The 16,372-nt window shown below is 44.3% G+C and overlaps 1 protein-coding gene across 1 annotated transcript in view; it reads right to left on the reverse strand.

Moving 5' to 3' along the window:
- Window positions 1–2,186: 2,186 nt before the first annotated feature.
- grin1b (glutamate receptor, ionotropic, N-methyl D-aspartate 1b) overlaps window positions 2,187–16,372 on the reverse strand; it is a 42,117-nt gene continuing 27,931 nt past the window's right edge. Inside the window, exons 16-24 of the mRNA XM_041041912.1 lie at window positions 16,047–16,165; window positions 15,793–15,905; window positions 15,563–15,711; window positions 15,199–15,356; window positions 14,869–15,030; window positions 14,668–14,777; window positions 14,441–14,586; window positions 6,091–6,198; window positions 2,187–2,252 (exon numbers count right to left, since the gene is read on the reverse strand). Of these exons, the coding sequence (XP_040897846.1) occupies window positions 2,187–2,252; window positions 6,091–6,198; window positions 14,441–14,586; window positions 14,668–14,777; window positions 14,869–15,030; window positions 15,199–15,356; window positions 15,563–15,711; window positions 15,793–15,905; window positions 16,047–16,165 (1,131 nt within the window). The remainder of the gene's footprint in view (window positions 2,253–6,090; window positions 6,199–14,440; window positions 14,587–14,667; window positions 14,778–14,868; window positions 15,031–15,198; window positions 15,357–15,562; window positions 15,712–15,792; window positions 15,906–16,046; window positions 16,166–16,372) is intronic.

Raw genomic sequence — 16,372 nt, forward strand, 5'->3', positions numbered from 1 at the left:
AAATGCTTCGTTCCCAGACACAGAAAATCCAGCTGAGCTCTGGAGAGTCTCAGTGCAGCTGGAGATCTGATCTGGGAGCAGCAGAGACTGTTCCAGCAGGAAAACCACCGTTAGCTTTAGCATTAGAAAGAGCTTTAGCCATGCAGGTCTCAGAAATACTCAGAAAGCTTCAAATGACTGTTTTAGAGGCTGAAACCACTGATATTAGCATCAGCTCATGTTCAGAAACTTTGTTATGAATGTACAGTTAATAAATGTTGTGAAACCATTAGGACAGGAAACAGATTGTAGTTAGCCTAAAATGGTGCATTAGCATTAGTCACACACGATCCACATCCTACATAATCAGAGCCTGAACACGGAGGCCTGAAGTCAGCCGCTTCATGTTCAGCCCAGTTAAACACAAATCTGGTGCAGAGTTAGCCTTAGCTAGCACATCAGCATTAGCACTGTTGGTTTTACTTAATAAATCTGGTTATTTCTGTGGTTTATTGACAGGAAAAGACAACTATAGTTAGCATTAGCTAGTGGATTAGCTTCAGGGATAGCATTAGCTATTTTGGTTTAATTGATGGGAAAATAACTACGTCAGTTAGCCTTACTCTCTACATTAGCATCAGTGTTAGCCTCATTGGTCCATATTTACATAGACTAGCAAATATTTCTATATTTGTTGTTCAGAGATGGGATAGGAAAAACTAGCTTGTTAGCTTTGGCTGCTACCTGAGCATTACCCATGTTAGTTTTGATTTTTTGGTGCGTCATCACTCACACACAGACACACACACCAACCCTGTCACTTCTCTGTCCTCGCTCTTTATTTCAGCAGCTTTTCTCAGAACCTGCTGACACTGTTCAGTCACTGCAACTTCCCCTTTACTGTCTTTATATGTACGCCGTTTTTTTTGTAGGCTGTCTGATCTGATTGTGTTATTGTCTTCTCCTGCATAGTGATAACTATGGAGAGCATGACAGTTAATTCTACCCTGTAAGAATTTCTATCTGACTCCAAAGATGATGGATGAGCTGGAAGCGATCAGCCGGATGCGACGCTGCTGAGCTACTACTCTGAGCTCTTCTTGTTCTCAGTGAGGCTCTCAGCTCTCGTGTGTTTACGGATTATTTGTGGACGTCGTCTACGTTTCTTCTGCAGCGTGAAAACCTCCTAACTCCAGAGGGCCTGTGTGGACAGGCCTGGGAGGAGTTAGGAGGTTTTCACAGGACATCAGTTTCTGTTATTGGCAGTGCTGTGGAGGGAGACAGAGACTGACATCATCAGCAGGGACATAGTGGAGGTGGAGAAGTGACTATATTTCCCAGGATGCCCCAGGGCTGTCGGGGGGTGGGGGTCAGTGTTAGAGCCTCTGGATCAGAAAGCATTTTATGAGTCTGTTGATTTACAAGAAATTCTTAAAGGTTTCTTCAATAAATAAAATCTAAAATATAATATAAAATATAATTAATGGTTCATTTACCTGATCACAGGTGATCGACAGGTACTGTTTACTGTTTACAGGCAGATCCAGTGTTTTTAGATTGGACACAAAAAGAAAAATACATGAGAAGAATGAAGCTGCTGGGTTCCTTCCAGAAAAATCCCATTTCATCCTGTCATCATGTGGATGGGTTCTACAGTACCCGCAGTGGGTCAGTGATCCAGGGGACAACTGTGGTTCCATGTTAAAGGACAGCTTCCTGTCCCAGAGGCTCAACACGCCTACACTCTGACCGGGCTCCTGATGAATGACTTCTGTGTGTGTCCAGTCCTGAAACTGATCAGGACGTTTGATGAACTGGTGAGATCAATCAGTGTGACAGAGAGGAAACAGAACAAACTGTACAACATCACAGACATCTACCAAAATAAAATCAGCCTGAAACAGTTCTTTCAAAATAACAGACCTTCTGGCTGGAGGAGGTGGATGGCTACAAGCAGAACAAGGCGAGTGTGTGTTTGTGTGTGTGTTTGAGGTGGAAGTGGGTGGAGGAGTTTGGGATGACAGATGGTGTGTGTGTGTTTGTGTGTGTGAGCTGTCCAAACAACCTGATGCCATCGAATCTCCTTCCTGTCTCAGAGGAAGCTCATTCTGTCCAACTGTGTGTTTATATAATGTGTGTGTGTGTGTGTGTGTGTGTGTGAGGCTCAGCAGCAGCAGTGAAGCTCCCTCACTCTCTCTCTCTCTCTCTCAGACCACGGTGCTGACGGAGGGATCTGATAGGTTGAGCTGGCCGGTGATGTCAGTCGGGTACGGCTACAGTCAGAGGGACAAACAGGAAAAAGAGCAAAAGAAACACACATTCATTAATACAACGCACACATCAGCTGTTCACACTGCGACACACACTGGAACCAAGCTCAGAGCCAAGATGGTGGAGTCAGACTCTGCAGCGAGTCGGCGACCGATCGGACTGATCAGCTCGATAGTTAAAGAATCATCTTAGTTTATTTTTTAAGCCAAAATAAAAAGTTATTGTTACGTTTGAAATTTTCCAGGTTGTTTTTGCTCTAAATGATTATTTAGATATTAGACCTGTGTGTGTGTGTGTGTGTGCTGCTCTGCTGCTCAGCAGGTCGAGGACGGAGGCTGTTCACACTTCCTGCTCCTTATCTTTAGTAAGATTGCAGACCTTCAAAATAAAGGCTTCCTGTTAAACTTATGTCATGCTGTGGTTCGTGTTTTGTGGAATAATCTGGATTCATGAGCTCAGCAGTTTTACGTCTGTTTTTCCACCATCCTGCGTCTGAGTTTGTGGCTCTGATTTAGACCCCCATCCTGTACCGAGCCTGTCCAATACAGGACTCCAGTCCAGACTGGGAGCACTGGTGCGATGTGGATCCAGACTGGGACAGAGTGTGCAGATATAGATAATCCAGTCCAGGTGTTTGTTTGACAGTAACAGAGGTTTTTAGAAATGATCTATACCAACTTTTAAAAACACGACATCGTCTCACGTGAAAACTGAATCTTCTTTGGTTAGAAAACACTTTCATGTGATTCCATCTTTTTATTTCTGTTTTTACTGCACCGCGTTTGAATGAATATTTCTGTCTTACATCACTGGTGTTGGTTTCATCAGTTTTATCTGATCTAAATCTAATGATATAATAATTTGTAGATGTTCATTCTGTGACTGGTTTGACTGGGACCCAGCTGCTAAACGCAGTGAAGCAGCAGAAACCCTGAACAGGCTGAAAACACTGAGCTGAGGCAGAGCTCGGTGCTGGTGGGGTCGGACATTTTCCACATGCTCCATCAGTGGGACTGAAACAAGCTCAAACCACTGATCCATCAAAAACTGATTGATGATGCGGAAAATGAAAAGTAAATTTAATGTTCTGATCAACTTCATCTCTACATCAGTTCCTCTGGAGTCTGTCTGAACCCAGATCAGCTTTTCTCTTCTCTTACTAGCTTTTTCATAGCTCTCAACCACTTCTCATGGTCTTCCTTCAGCCGATGAAGCTGGATTCTGGTCCTCCTGATCTTTCTCTGGTTTTTCAGCTGTTGGTAAACATAAAACCAAAACTGATCAGGGATCAGGAGTCAGAGGACGAAGTCCACACCCAACACCAGAGACCATCTTTGAACCTGTGTCTGTGTGAGAAGCTGAAACCTGGTCCTGAGGTTTCCTGAGTGAGGCTCTGACAGTCAGCCAGTCCCTCACAGCAGAGCAGAGACTGGGAAGAACTGGGTGCATGTAACTGGATTAATCACTAGCTTGTTTTAAATGTGCTCCACTGACATAGAATATCTGCTGTAACAGGTCCTCCACCCTCCACCCTGTGGTCCTGGTCTTACAAAGGGACCCAGTATCAGATCTAGATCAAAGACCTGAACGGTTTCAGTTTCTGTTGTGGGTTGTTTGTTGTAAAGTTGTGTTGTGGTTGTAACCTCTGAACAGAACCATGACTGAGACGTGACGGCTGCGTTTCCTCCAAAGTGTATTTGCTGTTTGCAGAATGTGACACCAGACTGAGTGAAGCATCGGACACCTGTCGACGTCTGAGCTCGTCCCAGGTAACGAACACGCCGACACTCACCTGAGTTTACATCGCTCGTGTTTCATGGCTGTTAAACAGTCAAACAGCTGTCGCTGCCCGTTCGTTCTCTCGAGACATGGTTAGCTTAGCTTAGCTTAGCACAAAGACTAGAAACAGGTGGAAACAGTTAGCCTGGCTCTGCCGGATCAAACATCCACTGTGCAACAAACGGCTCTAAACATCAGTGATTTAATGTGAGTCTGATTTTAAACTTCTCGTCTGTTCAGGTTTCACATGTTCACAGTCACATTTCAGACTTTTCTATGACACAGAAAGAAATTTAATCCCGTTTCAAACCAGCCAGAGAATGAAAATATGACGGAAAATGAACGAATTAACGTGACCTGCACCTGGAGAAGCAGCAGAGATGGACAGATGAACCAACATCTCCGTGTTTCCGGCAGCACAGAGGAACGTTTAAAGTCTCTGTGTGGAAACTGGACTGTGCTTTTTAGCTGCAGACACCGTGTGTCACAGAGGACCCATCGAGGTTTGGTCAGTTTCTCTGCTTCCTGCCGCCAAACCACCAAACCCTGAGCAGGAAGCTGTGAGTCCTGAGTGTTGTTGCGTTTTCAGTCTACAGGCCAGTCGTGCTTGCAGAGGAGGACAGAGGCAGTGTGTGTGTGTAGCACAGCATGTAGAGTCTGGACACCATTCAAATCCACTGAGAGAAAAACACTCATATAGAAAATAAAGAGAGATGATCACAAAGAGAAATGAGTTAGAGTCTGACCTCAGCCCCTTTACCCCCTCTGCCCCCCCACACTGCCCCCTCTGTCTGCTACTGAACATTACAACAGCTTAACCAGGAGAAACGACCTGCAGCAGAAATGAAAAGATGTTAATGTTAGTAACAGACAGAGCGAGAGTCTGATCCCTGAAGACTTCATCTGCTTTTTTGACTCCCTTCACATTAAATAAACAGGGGGGTCGGGATGCAGAATGGTGCTGAGGATTTAGAACCCCAAACACCAAAGTCCATCACAGAAGATTTGGCACATCCCACATCTCTGAGCTGAGAGGAGGCTAAGCCCTCTGTGTCCTCAGCACAGGAAGACACAACCCTTATTAACAGTGCATGAAAGACGTTTCTGCTCTTTGAGGTTAGGGGAAAATAAAATGCTGCAGCTTTCAGCTCAAAAGTGACAGTTTTCTTTCAAACTGAACAAAAGTGAAGCAGGCGGCGGCCACAGACTGATCAGGACCATCTACACTGACAACAGGAACGATCGGGAATTATAGATTTCAACGATGCTGAGCCTCAGAGACGAGCAGAGAGTCCTGTGGGGAGAGCAGAGCTGTAACAACGCTCATTTATTAGCTGAGGGAGAAGCATCGTCGTCTCTGACAGATCTAATTCAGCAGCTCCTAAAACTGTCGCCTGGAGGAGACACTGAAAACCAGAAGAGTTAGAGGAGAAGGACGAGTCTCTGCCGGCCGAGCTCTGAGGACAAGGTCTGATCGTTAGTGCAGAAATAAAATCCCTGAAAAGGTTTGTGGGATGTTCTGAGTGTTGACAGTGAGATGAAGGGACAGAGACAGGAGAGGAAGGAGAGGACAGGGAGGATGAGGAGACGGACAGGACAAGGACAAACAGAGAGGAGGGATGAGAGGACAACAGGTCCACAGGAGAAAAGAGACCACACAGTCTGACCCTCCTCACTTCTCCTTTGCAAGAGGACAACGTGAACGGTGCGAAAATAAAACCTGACACCAAGGGACAGCCCCCCCCCCCCCCCGGCCCCCGCCCCCCCAACCCTGAAACCCAAGCCCTCCCCCCCAGACTGACGGCAACAACACGAGCCCAGACCGGACCGGACAGGACCACACCGGACTGAACCGCACTGGGCCAAACTAGACTGAACCGATGTCTCTGTCTTCAATCTGTTTCCTTTGGTCTTTACAGGGACAGATGAACTAATGGAGGAGGAGAGGAGAGAAGGGGAGAAGAGGAGGAGAGGAGAGAAGGAGATGAGGAGAGAAGTGGAATAAGAGAGGAGGAGGAGGAAGAAAAGGAGGAGGAGGGTAGGTGGTCTTCATCTCCTTACCGTGACGTCCCCGGAGGCCCTACGGCGTTTGAGGTCGGAGGTCGAAGTGATGGACCTAAAAGAGGTTTTCAGTTTGGGCTCGGGCTCTGCTCTACCACTTTTCCTATCCTAAAATAAATCATACGATAGGTGCACACACACATTAACACTCAGCAGAGACACGGTACTCACTGATACTCAGCTGTACTCACTGATACTCAGCTGTACTCACTGATACTCAGCTGTACTCACTGATACTCAGCTGTACTCGCTGATACTCAGAGCTGTACTCACTGATACTCAGCTGTACTCACTGATACTCAGCTGTACTCGCTGATACTCAGAGCTGTACTCACTGATACTCAGCTGTACTCACTGATACTCAGCTGTACTCACTGATACTCAGCTGTACTCACTGATACTCAGAGCTGTACTCACTGATACTCAGCTGTACTCACTGATACTCAGCTGTACTCACTGATACTCAGAGCTGTACTCACTGATATTCAGCTGTACTCACTAATACTCAGAGCTGTACTCACTGATACTCAGAGCTGTATTCACTGATACTCAGCTGTACTCACTGATACTCAGCTGTACTCACTAATACTCAGAGCTATACTCACTGATACTCTCAGCAGTGCTCAATGATACTAAGTTGTACTTGCTAATACTTGGCTATACTCACTAACTGTACTTACTATTACTCAGCAGTACTGACTAGTGCTACTATCAATATAACTGTGTGTGTAAAGTAGTATAATTTGGTGTAGTGTATGTGTTTTCAGTGGGCTGGAGGATAGTGCAGCTACACTTCTACATATACACAACACAATGTATTATAGTTGTAGTTGTAAGTAATGGAGGAGTATGATATAGTACAGTGTAGTATAGCATAATAAACCACAGATAACTAGAAGATTAATAGAACAATACAGTATGAGATGCCACAGTATAGTAACAGTACACTGTATTTATAGTGTAATGCAGTATAGTAATAGAGTAATATATAGTAGTTCAATATATTACAGTACAGCATATTACTGCCAAAGTATATTACAGTAATAATAGCAATGGCATATAGTAAAGTGCAGTGTAGTATTGTATAGTAATAGCATACTATACTATACAATAGATAGAATAGTCTGGTATAGTGTATTATATCAATGTAAATAAGTACAATACTAAGTAACACTGACAGGATAGTAGAGTGTGCTATGGTTTGTATGGTATAGTGTAGCAAAGCACTGTATAGTACAGCAGTGTAGCTGCAGTGTAGTTCATATATATCACAGTGACATTTAGTAATAGTACATAACACAGTGCAATGTTATAAAAAATCTAATAAAGTACAGTACAGGCCCAGTTTATAATACACTGTAATATACTATATTATACTGTATAATATACTGTGTTTAATATTTATGGTTACAGAGTGACATGATATAGTGTAGTAAAGGATGGTGCAGTGGTACTAAAACAGTATAGTAAAATAATAGAATGTGTATAAATCAAGGTGTTGCTCTCACTGAGGACTGAGTGTGTGTGTTTCAGCTGACTGCTGACTCTCTGCCATCTGTTCAGTACAGCAGCAGATTATATAACACTCTGCCTGAACACAGTCTGTTTCTGCTTCAGTGAACAAACATTAACTGTGTGTGTGTGTGTGTGTGTGTGAGGGTCCTGTTTTTCCAGTGCAGTTTAACTAACCCAGACTAACCTGCTGTCATCAGGTTAAAATAACGTGGTTCTCTGAGAGCAGTTTAAGATTTGATCTGTTGAATCCGGATGAAGTTAGCTTGAACTCACACTTTAAATAAAGTAGACGGTAAAAGGCTGAGTGCTGATCATGTGACTGCAGGCACATACAGCCATCACCCTGTCATCAACACAACACTTTACTAAAAAAAAAAACAAAAAAAAACCCAAAACTCTGTTAAATTCATAAACTGTTTCCAGCAGAGTTCTGCAGTTAAGCGGAAGTTTTACAGTTCTGTCACATGTTCTGGCTCCATTTCATCTTCTAGCAGTGTTTCTGTTTTTTCTATATTTGATTTGGTTCTTTATCAGCTCGTATTTCTACCATGTATAAGTGCAGATAACTCTTCACTGTGAGAACTCCTGACGTGTTCTCAGTAACCTGTGTGTTCTCATCTAACATGAGAATTATACCAACATTCGTTCATTACAAATCTGATAAAGACCTTTGTAACTGACAAGCTGTTCGATGTGGTTCACGTGTGTGATTCAGGTCTTGCATGTGTTTATGTGTTGACGTATTGACATGTTAACAGGTGTGAGTCCTATCTTGTATGTGTTGACATGTTAACGTGCTGACAGTTTGACATGTTGACAGTTTGACGTGTTGACGTGTGGACATGTTAACGTGTTGCCGTGTGGACATGTTAACGTGGTGGCGTGTGGACATGTTAAGGTGTTGGCGTGTTGACATGTTAAGGTGTTGGCGTGTGGACATGTTAAGGTGTTGGCGTGTGGACATGTTAACGTGTTGGCGTGTTGACATGTTAACGTGTTGACGTGTTGACATGTTAATGTGTTGGCGTGTTGACATGTTAACGTGTTGACGTGTTGATGTGTTGGCGTGTTGACATGTTAAGGTGTTGGCGTGTGGACATGTTAACGTGTTGACGTGTTGACATGTTAATGTGTTGGCGTGTGGACATGTTAACGTGTGGACATGTTAACGTGTTGGGTTCCTGTTTCAGATGACGTGATGCTTCAGTAAAACAAAGAGCTTCACTCTGTTTTACTGTCCACAGCCACGAACACACAGCAGCAGGTAAATCAACCACATGAGGCTCAAACACACAAACACCACACCAAATAAATCAAACACAGCAAAGGAAATCCACCCTGGGGGACAACGGGGGAGGGGGGTAACAAAGATGGCGAATGAGACCTTGATGATCGGCAGTGATGACATTTTAACCTGAACACATCAGATCATTATACCAACACTCCGTTGCTATAATGCCAACTCTCCTGTGAGTGTGTGTGTACTAAACAAAAAACACAGGGGAGAGGGGCAGCAGCACATGGATGATGGTCACATGGTGTTTGACCTCTAACATCATATAAGAACATAAGTTTGACCTTTGACCTGTCACAGTTCAGGCTAGAGCTGGGCATCATTCTGAAACACTGACCACGCTGAGTCTCAGAGTCAGGAGCTGCACAGTGGCTCCCCCTGCTGTTGGGCTGACTCATGGCGTCAGAATCAGTCTGGTTTTACTCTGAATTTTACTGCTCAGATCCAAACCAACATGTTGGTCCATCCCTCAGTACTGTCCGACTCTCCCACCCTGCCCTAATATACTGTTGGCTGATGGTGCTCCCGGTCTGAGAACTATTACAGCAGCTCGTTGTAACAGCAGCAGCAGTGAGATGGTAGTTTAGTGTTGATCAGAGTCACAGTTTGGGGCAAATCTACACCGTCCCTGCCCCTCACTACAGCCCCTGAAACCTTACATCTTCATCTCTCTGTAACATTAAATATGCAACTAAACTAAACTTCTCTCTGGACTGGTCAGTGGAGATCACAGGAGACTGGAGTCACTGTCACCGCTTTAAGTGTCGGCCAGTAAAAAACAGAAATGTGAACCTTTACGTGTCCGTTGTCATCATTAAAACAAAAGTTACAGATGTAACTACGACTCTGTGAATTCTGGATTATCTAGGTAATAATATGGCGGAACACGACCAGTGTAAACAGGGGGATATGGTATATCAGGCTTTGGGTCACACAGTACTTGCTCATAGACACATTCATTGTTGGCTGGAGTCTGAACAGAAAAATACAGAATATCACCAGGAGTAAAAGTAAAGTTCAAAGTGTCCAACAATACCCAGCCCTAGTTTGGATTATTAACACATTCAGTAGGAAATGGAAAACAAAATCAATAAAACACATTGATCATGAATTAAGAACATCATTTCAGCCTGAGACCCACAGTGAGCGTCAGACTGGTAGAACCGGGTCCCGGGTGGTAAGAAGGCTCACAAACCAACTTCAAGGTTTAATCAGGATCTGTAGTATTCTGTTTAAAGCATTCTGACTTTCATCAAACATTAAAGTCCATCGGCAGTGAGAGTTCAGTGGAAGACTTTGATCAGAGCATCAGTCAGAAAAATAAAAATAAAAATAACATCATGAACACTGAACTGAAGGAAGTGAGACATCGCACTGATCCTGATCACTCAGATCTGGAGCTGGTCTGCAGGTTTAACACAGCTGCCCAGCTGCTAACTACAGTTACTGTGAAATACCTCCAGCTAGCTGTTAGTTTAACCTTCCCAAAAACCTGGACACCTTCAGTTACAGGTAATTACAGCAATTAAATTTACTGCTCTCACCTGTACTCTACTCTGCAGCTGCCACCCATATTCACAGAAAACTTAAAACTAACAGAATAAACCAAAAATCTGTCTCAAACTTGGGTTACATAAAACATAACAGAAAATGTAAAGATACCCTGCTAATAAGCCTGAAAGCTGCGCCATTATCCACAGGAGGGGTGAAGCATGAGAGCGACAGCTATCAAGCTGACAGATTTTAGCTCACAGATAACGCACACAGTGTTTTCTGGTGGTTTAACTGGCAGCAACTGTCCCATCACAGCTAACACCACATCCATGTCATATTATTCAGAACAGCAACATAAACTCCTACCAGGTGGACACAGCTAACCTTTTAGCATGTCATTTAAGACCCTCTCACGGGGTTCATCTTTAAACAGAGCAAGTTGGAAACACAAAGTCAGAGTGAAATGGAAGTGAGCGGAAAGTTGGGCATGGCTCGGTGAACGTTAGCTTCCACAAACACCTGGCTCAGACACCAGCTGTTTGACCACATAAGGCCCAAACTCAGCCTACCTCTACAGACAGTGTTTGCTAAGTGGAGTTTTATCCTCACTGAAATAAACATGCTCCACCACACAAATCACACACAGCTCTGAAACTAATGAATGGTTACAAACAGCCAGTCAAAGACGTGGACAGAGCTGCTAATGTTAGCCTAAACTCTGATAGCATCCAGGATGTTTTTCTAGTGAAACCTGTGATCCCACACAGTAACGCTGCCGATGCTAGGCTCAGTTTTAGAACTGTGAAAATAATACAAAGTTAGCACTGTATGCTTACCGCTACAGGCAGTAAGCTAGTTAGCTGAACATGCTAATGTTGGCAGCTCAGGGCAGATAAACAGATTCATCGTCAGCTCTTGTGTCTTTGGTCCTTAAAAAGACCAGAGATGCCAAACTTTTACCACCAAAACACAATCTGTACGTTATCAAAATACCAGCGTAATGAAATAACATCATAAAGTTATTAATGCTGATCTTTTTACTGTGATCTGTTACTGTTTGTCAGCTTTAATAACAGATAATAATCTTCTACTTCTATCTGAGGCCGATGTCTCTGTTGATCTGTCTGGACGGTGCGATTCATCTAAAAATGGGTTCAATCATCATTTCCTCTCTCAGCTCTCTGAGAGCTGCTGCTGCTTCATGTGCTAATCCTCCACCGCTAACTCCTCGCCTGAAGACACAGCTGTTTGAAGTGCTAATCATCTTCTGCTAGCTGTTAGCCTTTAGCAGCTAGTGTTTGGAGTGCCAATCCGGGCAGATAAGTGATGATTATTCATCCAGCTGCTGACGAGGTGGGAAAACATCTGGAACAAAGACTTCACACGGTTTCATTGTTCATGGCAGAGGCAGAGCTGGCTTCTTCTCCTGCCTCCTGTGTGAACAGGCGGGTTTTTGTTTCTTTATTTGCAATCTGTTTCCCTATGAACATAAGAACATCCCGGAAAAACATCTGCTTCAGTCAGAACTGATCGACAGCAGTGCATTACTTTTTGTGTCCCATCTATTTTTCATCTCATTTTTCAGGGCTGACAAGAAAAGACTGTAACTGGGTCAGAAATAGTTTCTCAGGCTGATGCACTGAAGAGGCATCCTAAAAACCATTACCTGGAAAGAACTTGTCTCTGGAGGATGAAGAAATAATACTGATTCAGTAACAGCGAGACACTGTCAGAGTAATAACATACAGATTTATAATCACTCAATTACTCATTGTGAGAAACAGTAAACATGGTAATCAGTCAGCTCCAGCTGAGAAGATCAAACTTTCTGCTTTAAGTCTCATTCATGTCCTTTACTAACATGACTTAGACGATTCACAGTTTGTGTGAATATTTTGGAGAAATTGTAAATGAATCAGAATGTTTGTTAAAGTAAAAATGATGAACTTCTTACAGTTTTACACGTGTGTGATCATCCAGATGCATCTGGATATTTTCACTGTTTTTTTTTTGATGATGAAGAAAAGATTTTTCATTTCAGTTATAAATATGCTAACAGAGCAAATAACATCTGTAATTCTGAGTTCTACAATAGATCAGTGCGTTAGCTTCTGTGCTTAATAACACTCCTTCTGTTTCCTCCTTTTACATCAAATGTCACATTATTAGTTCACTTCATGTCAACAACTGCAACAGTTGGATAATTGAATTTGATTATTTATTGATTATTGAGTATTGAATTTGATTTTATTATTAATTAATCATTAAAAATTGCTAATTACAGTTGTAGTATTGTCGTGTTTTGTTAAGTTACGCCATGTGTTTTTATCTCCTCTGCCTCTCTGAGGCTGTCAGCTGATTTAAACATTTGACTTCTACTTTAAAACTCTTCCTGATTTGGCTGCTTCACACAGACAGACTGTGTTCTCATTGGTCCGTCTGCTGTGTGAGGTCATTCAGCTCTGCGGCACTCGGACTGCAGAATCAAAGAGCCACACTTTCATTTCTTACAGCCAGCTCGTGAATATTCAGCAGGAAACTTCTCTCACTCACTTTGAAACAAAGAGCTGGTTCATCGCGCTTGAATTCACCTGCTTGGCCTTTTCCATGATTTCTCATGATTTCATGAATGATGACGTCTCCGTCACTGTTAGATTAAACATAGCTTCATGCTGATTCCCTATTTTAAAATATATAATTACTGAACTATTATATATTAATGTTATCTTCATATATTATTGTCATCTATTCACAGCATGTATCTACAGTATGGTGCTGTAACTGTTTGCAGTTATTACTGTAATTATTGTAAATATACTGTATTATTATTATTTCTGTTTTGCTTCTGCCGCTGTGACGCCCTTCGTTTCCCCCTCAGAGAACAATAAAGTTTAATTTGAAGCTTTATGAGCTCTAAAGCTGCAGCTTTCACTTTAATCACCTGCAGTTATTGTCCAAGGAGATCCAAGGTTACCTGGTGGCAGCCATTAGACAGAGCAGCCACAGACTCTGAGGAGACAGCGTGTCTGTGCCTCAGTTTACTGAGGATTACTGTGACAGACACATGATGAGACAATGGGTTTGTGTGAGGGACGTCCTGCAGGTGAAGCTGGACTTCAGTCTGTAGTACTCACTGCACGCTGCGGCACACTGGGCTGAATATTACAGGGAGCCTGAGAGGCAGCCTCCGTGTTCGGACTGGCTGAGAAGGATTGGCAGAACAGCTGATCAGGAGCAGGTCATGTGACCATGTTCATTTTCAGGTGAGGAGTAACAGCTGCCTTCCTCACAGGTCTGCACAGCCGTGTCATTTCTGACAGTGTACGGACGATCAGAGGAACGTTCGGAGGGAATTCATGATGAACTTATTTTCACTGAGAAAACCTGTGACAGTGTTTCTCACTGAGCTGATCCCAGAGCAGCCAATAACAACAGATTCTGGATGATTCCTGTCTGTCACTGACTGATCTGAGATCAGAGAACTCTCCCTCACAGCAGAGCCACACACATATGGATGAAGCACATGTGTAACGTTTATTTTTCCTTTCATTAAACGTCTGACGGTTCAGGATTCGTTGTACCGAAGAGCTGAAGGACGACGTTACACATCAGTAATAAAATAAAAAGAACCGGTTCCACAGTCTGGATTAAAACTGAACCACAGTCCGGACAAAAGGTCCAGATTCGTCCCAACAGATCAACAGCTCGGCATGATGGGAAGTTTTGAATGATCTCAGCACTAAGACTCTCTCCCCTGTTTGTGACTCTGCAACAACAACGTGGTTGAAAAGAGTTGAAATAAAATCCTGCTCCCTTCACTGATCAGGCTGTTCAGCTGATGACGGCGACACACAAACTCCCTGAACAGTGAACCTGGACCTCTCCTCCACCGATGAACACATTAAATCAAATCACTGAATATTATTCAACGAACAGAAGATTCAAACAGCAGTGAGAACAGAACAGGAGCAGAAAGAAAGAAGCAGGTTACACTTCCATCCACAGAGGCCACAGTGCAGCAGAGTAGAACACAGTAGAGTCACGTACCTGCAGGTTCTTCCTCCACACGTTCACCGCAGCGAAGGCGAGCTGCATCTGTTTCCTTCGAGCGTCTTTGTGCCGTTTGTAGGCGATCTCGATGAAGATGAGGAAGATCCCAGCTACGATGCCACCGGCGACCAGCATGAACACACCTGAGGAAGACAGGTGATGTCAGGTGGTGTGAAGTGAAACCTGAAACCTCAGCATCATCAGGTGTCAGGTCTGTTTCCTACCTGCCATGTTCTCAAAGGTGAGGGTAGCGGGGGCGTTGCTCCTGGAGTCACACTCCTGGTATCGAACCCACGTCTTGTCCAAATCCTCCATGAAGCCGTTCTCATGAGAACTGAGACAACAAGTTTCAAAGCTTCAGTATCTGTTGGGCACCATCAGGGTTGCAGCAGCGCCCTGTGGTTTATCATGCAGGTGTTTTTTACCTCAGAATAGCCAGAGAAACGTTCTGTTTCCATGGACTGTCTTTCCTCATCCCAATCCCGAATCCGGAGCGGAAGAAAAGCTCTCCTGTCGTCACCAGATCGCACTTTTGTGATGCCTCAAACTCCAGCACAGCGCTGTCCCAGATGAAGGCATGAAGCTTACTACAGGAGGAGGGAGGGGACAAAACATGAGGCATGTGGGAGGCGGAGCTCAGTAGCAGGTGGACCACACCCATCCACAGTACGACAGGTAAATTCACATTACACCTGTGAGGCGCCACAAAGGATTTCAGGGATACATTTGGGCTGCTAACTGAACAAAGAGCCTACTTGTCTCTGACGGCCTGGATGGCCTCAGCAGCGCTCTCATAGTTGTGTTTCTCCATGTGCCGGTACATGGTGCTCAGCTCCACCTGCCGTCTGAAGTAGATATCCACCGAGCTCTGCTTCACTGTGGCGTAGATGAACTTATCTGATGGGTTACGCAGCTAAAAACAGCAGAGTACAGGAGAGGACACGCTGTGATCACACGTCCTGCACACACTTCAACATTTACATGGTCGACACACACACACCCGACGGTTCGGAGACGTCTGACCACACTCTCCACGTTTCTACTGAATGATTTCATCCTCTTAAGACAGCATTATCAGTGGACTAAAACCCTGTCTCACTGCGTCTCACTGCGTCTCACCCTGGGGTCATTGATGCCAGTGATGCGCTCCTCAGGCCGGTCCAGCACCAGGAAGGCTGCCAGGTTGGCAGTATATGATGCTACGATGATCATAGCGAATCCTGCCCACACCATACCCAGAATCCTCGCTGAGAAACTCCTGGGTGCTCCTACACAGAACAGGGACAGGTGTCACCCACACGTCACAGCAGCACTGTATGAACAGACCTGGTGTGGAGGAGGCCGCTCACCTTCTCCTATCCCAGAGTTCAGCAGTACTCCCCATGAGAACCACATGGCGGAGGACAGGGTGAGGGCGTCTTCTTCTTCTTCTTCACTGTTCACTTTAAACCTTCCGAACGGGCTGCACAGAAACACACACCACTTTATACTGAGCCGCGTTGTGTTACTGTTGTATTGTACTGTATGGCATCACACTGTCTTGTGTCGTATCATATTAGCTGTTGTGTTGTAGCATATTTGTGTTGTGTTGCAGTTTGATTACCTGAACCGGTCTAATAGGTAAAGCATCACTGCCACCACATGGACCGACAGACCGACTAACAGCCACAGTGTGCTCTGGAACGGCTGCATGAACGAATCCAGAGTGCTGCGAGGGATTTCCTGAACACACAAACACACACACAAACACACACACAGTGTCAACACAAACACTCGCTGTGTGCATCAGGATTCATCAACTGTGGATGAGACTTAAATCGAGACGCCACGAGGACGTCACGTTCAGTCCGCCCACAGGTTCCAGGCTTCGCCCACTGAGTGACCACGTGTCAGTGAAATGTTAAAACGCTGTAGGAACCCTCCTGCCAC

This window comes from Toxotes jaculatrix, chromosome 7, assembly GCF_017976425.1.
Source record: "Toxotes jaculatrix isolate fToxJac2 chromosome 7, fToxJac2.pri, whole genome shotgun sequence".
NCBI lineage: Eukaryota > Metazoa > Chordata > Actinopteri > Toxotidae > Toxotes > Toxotes jaculatrix.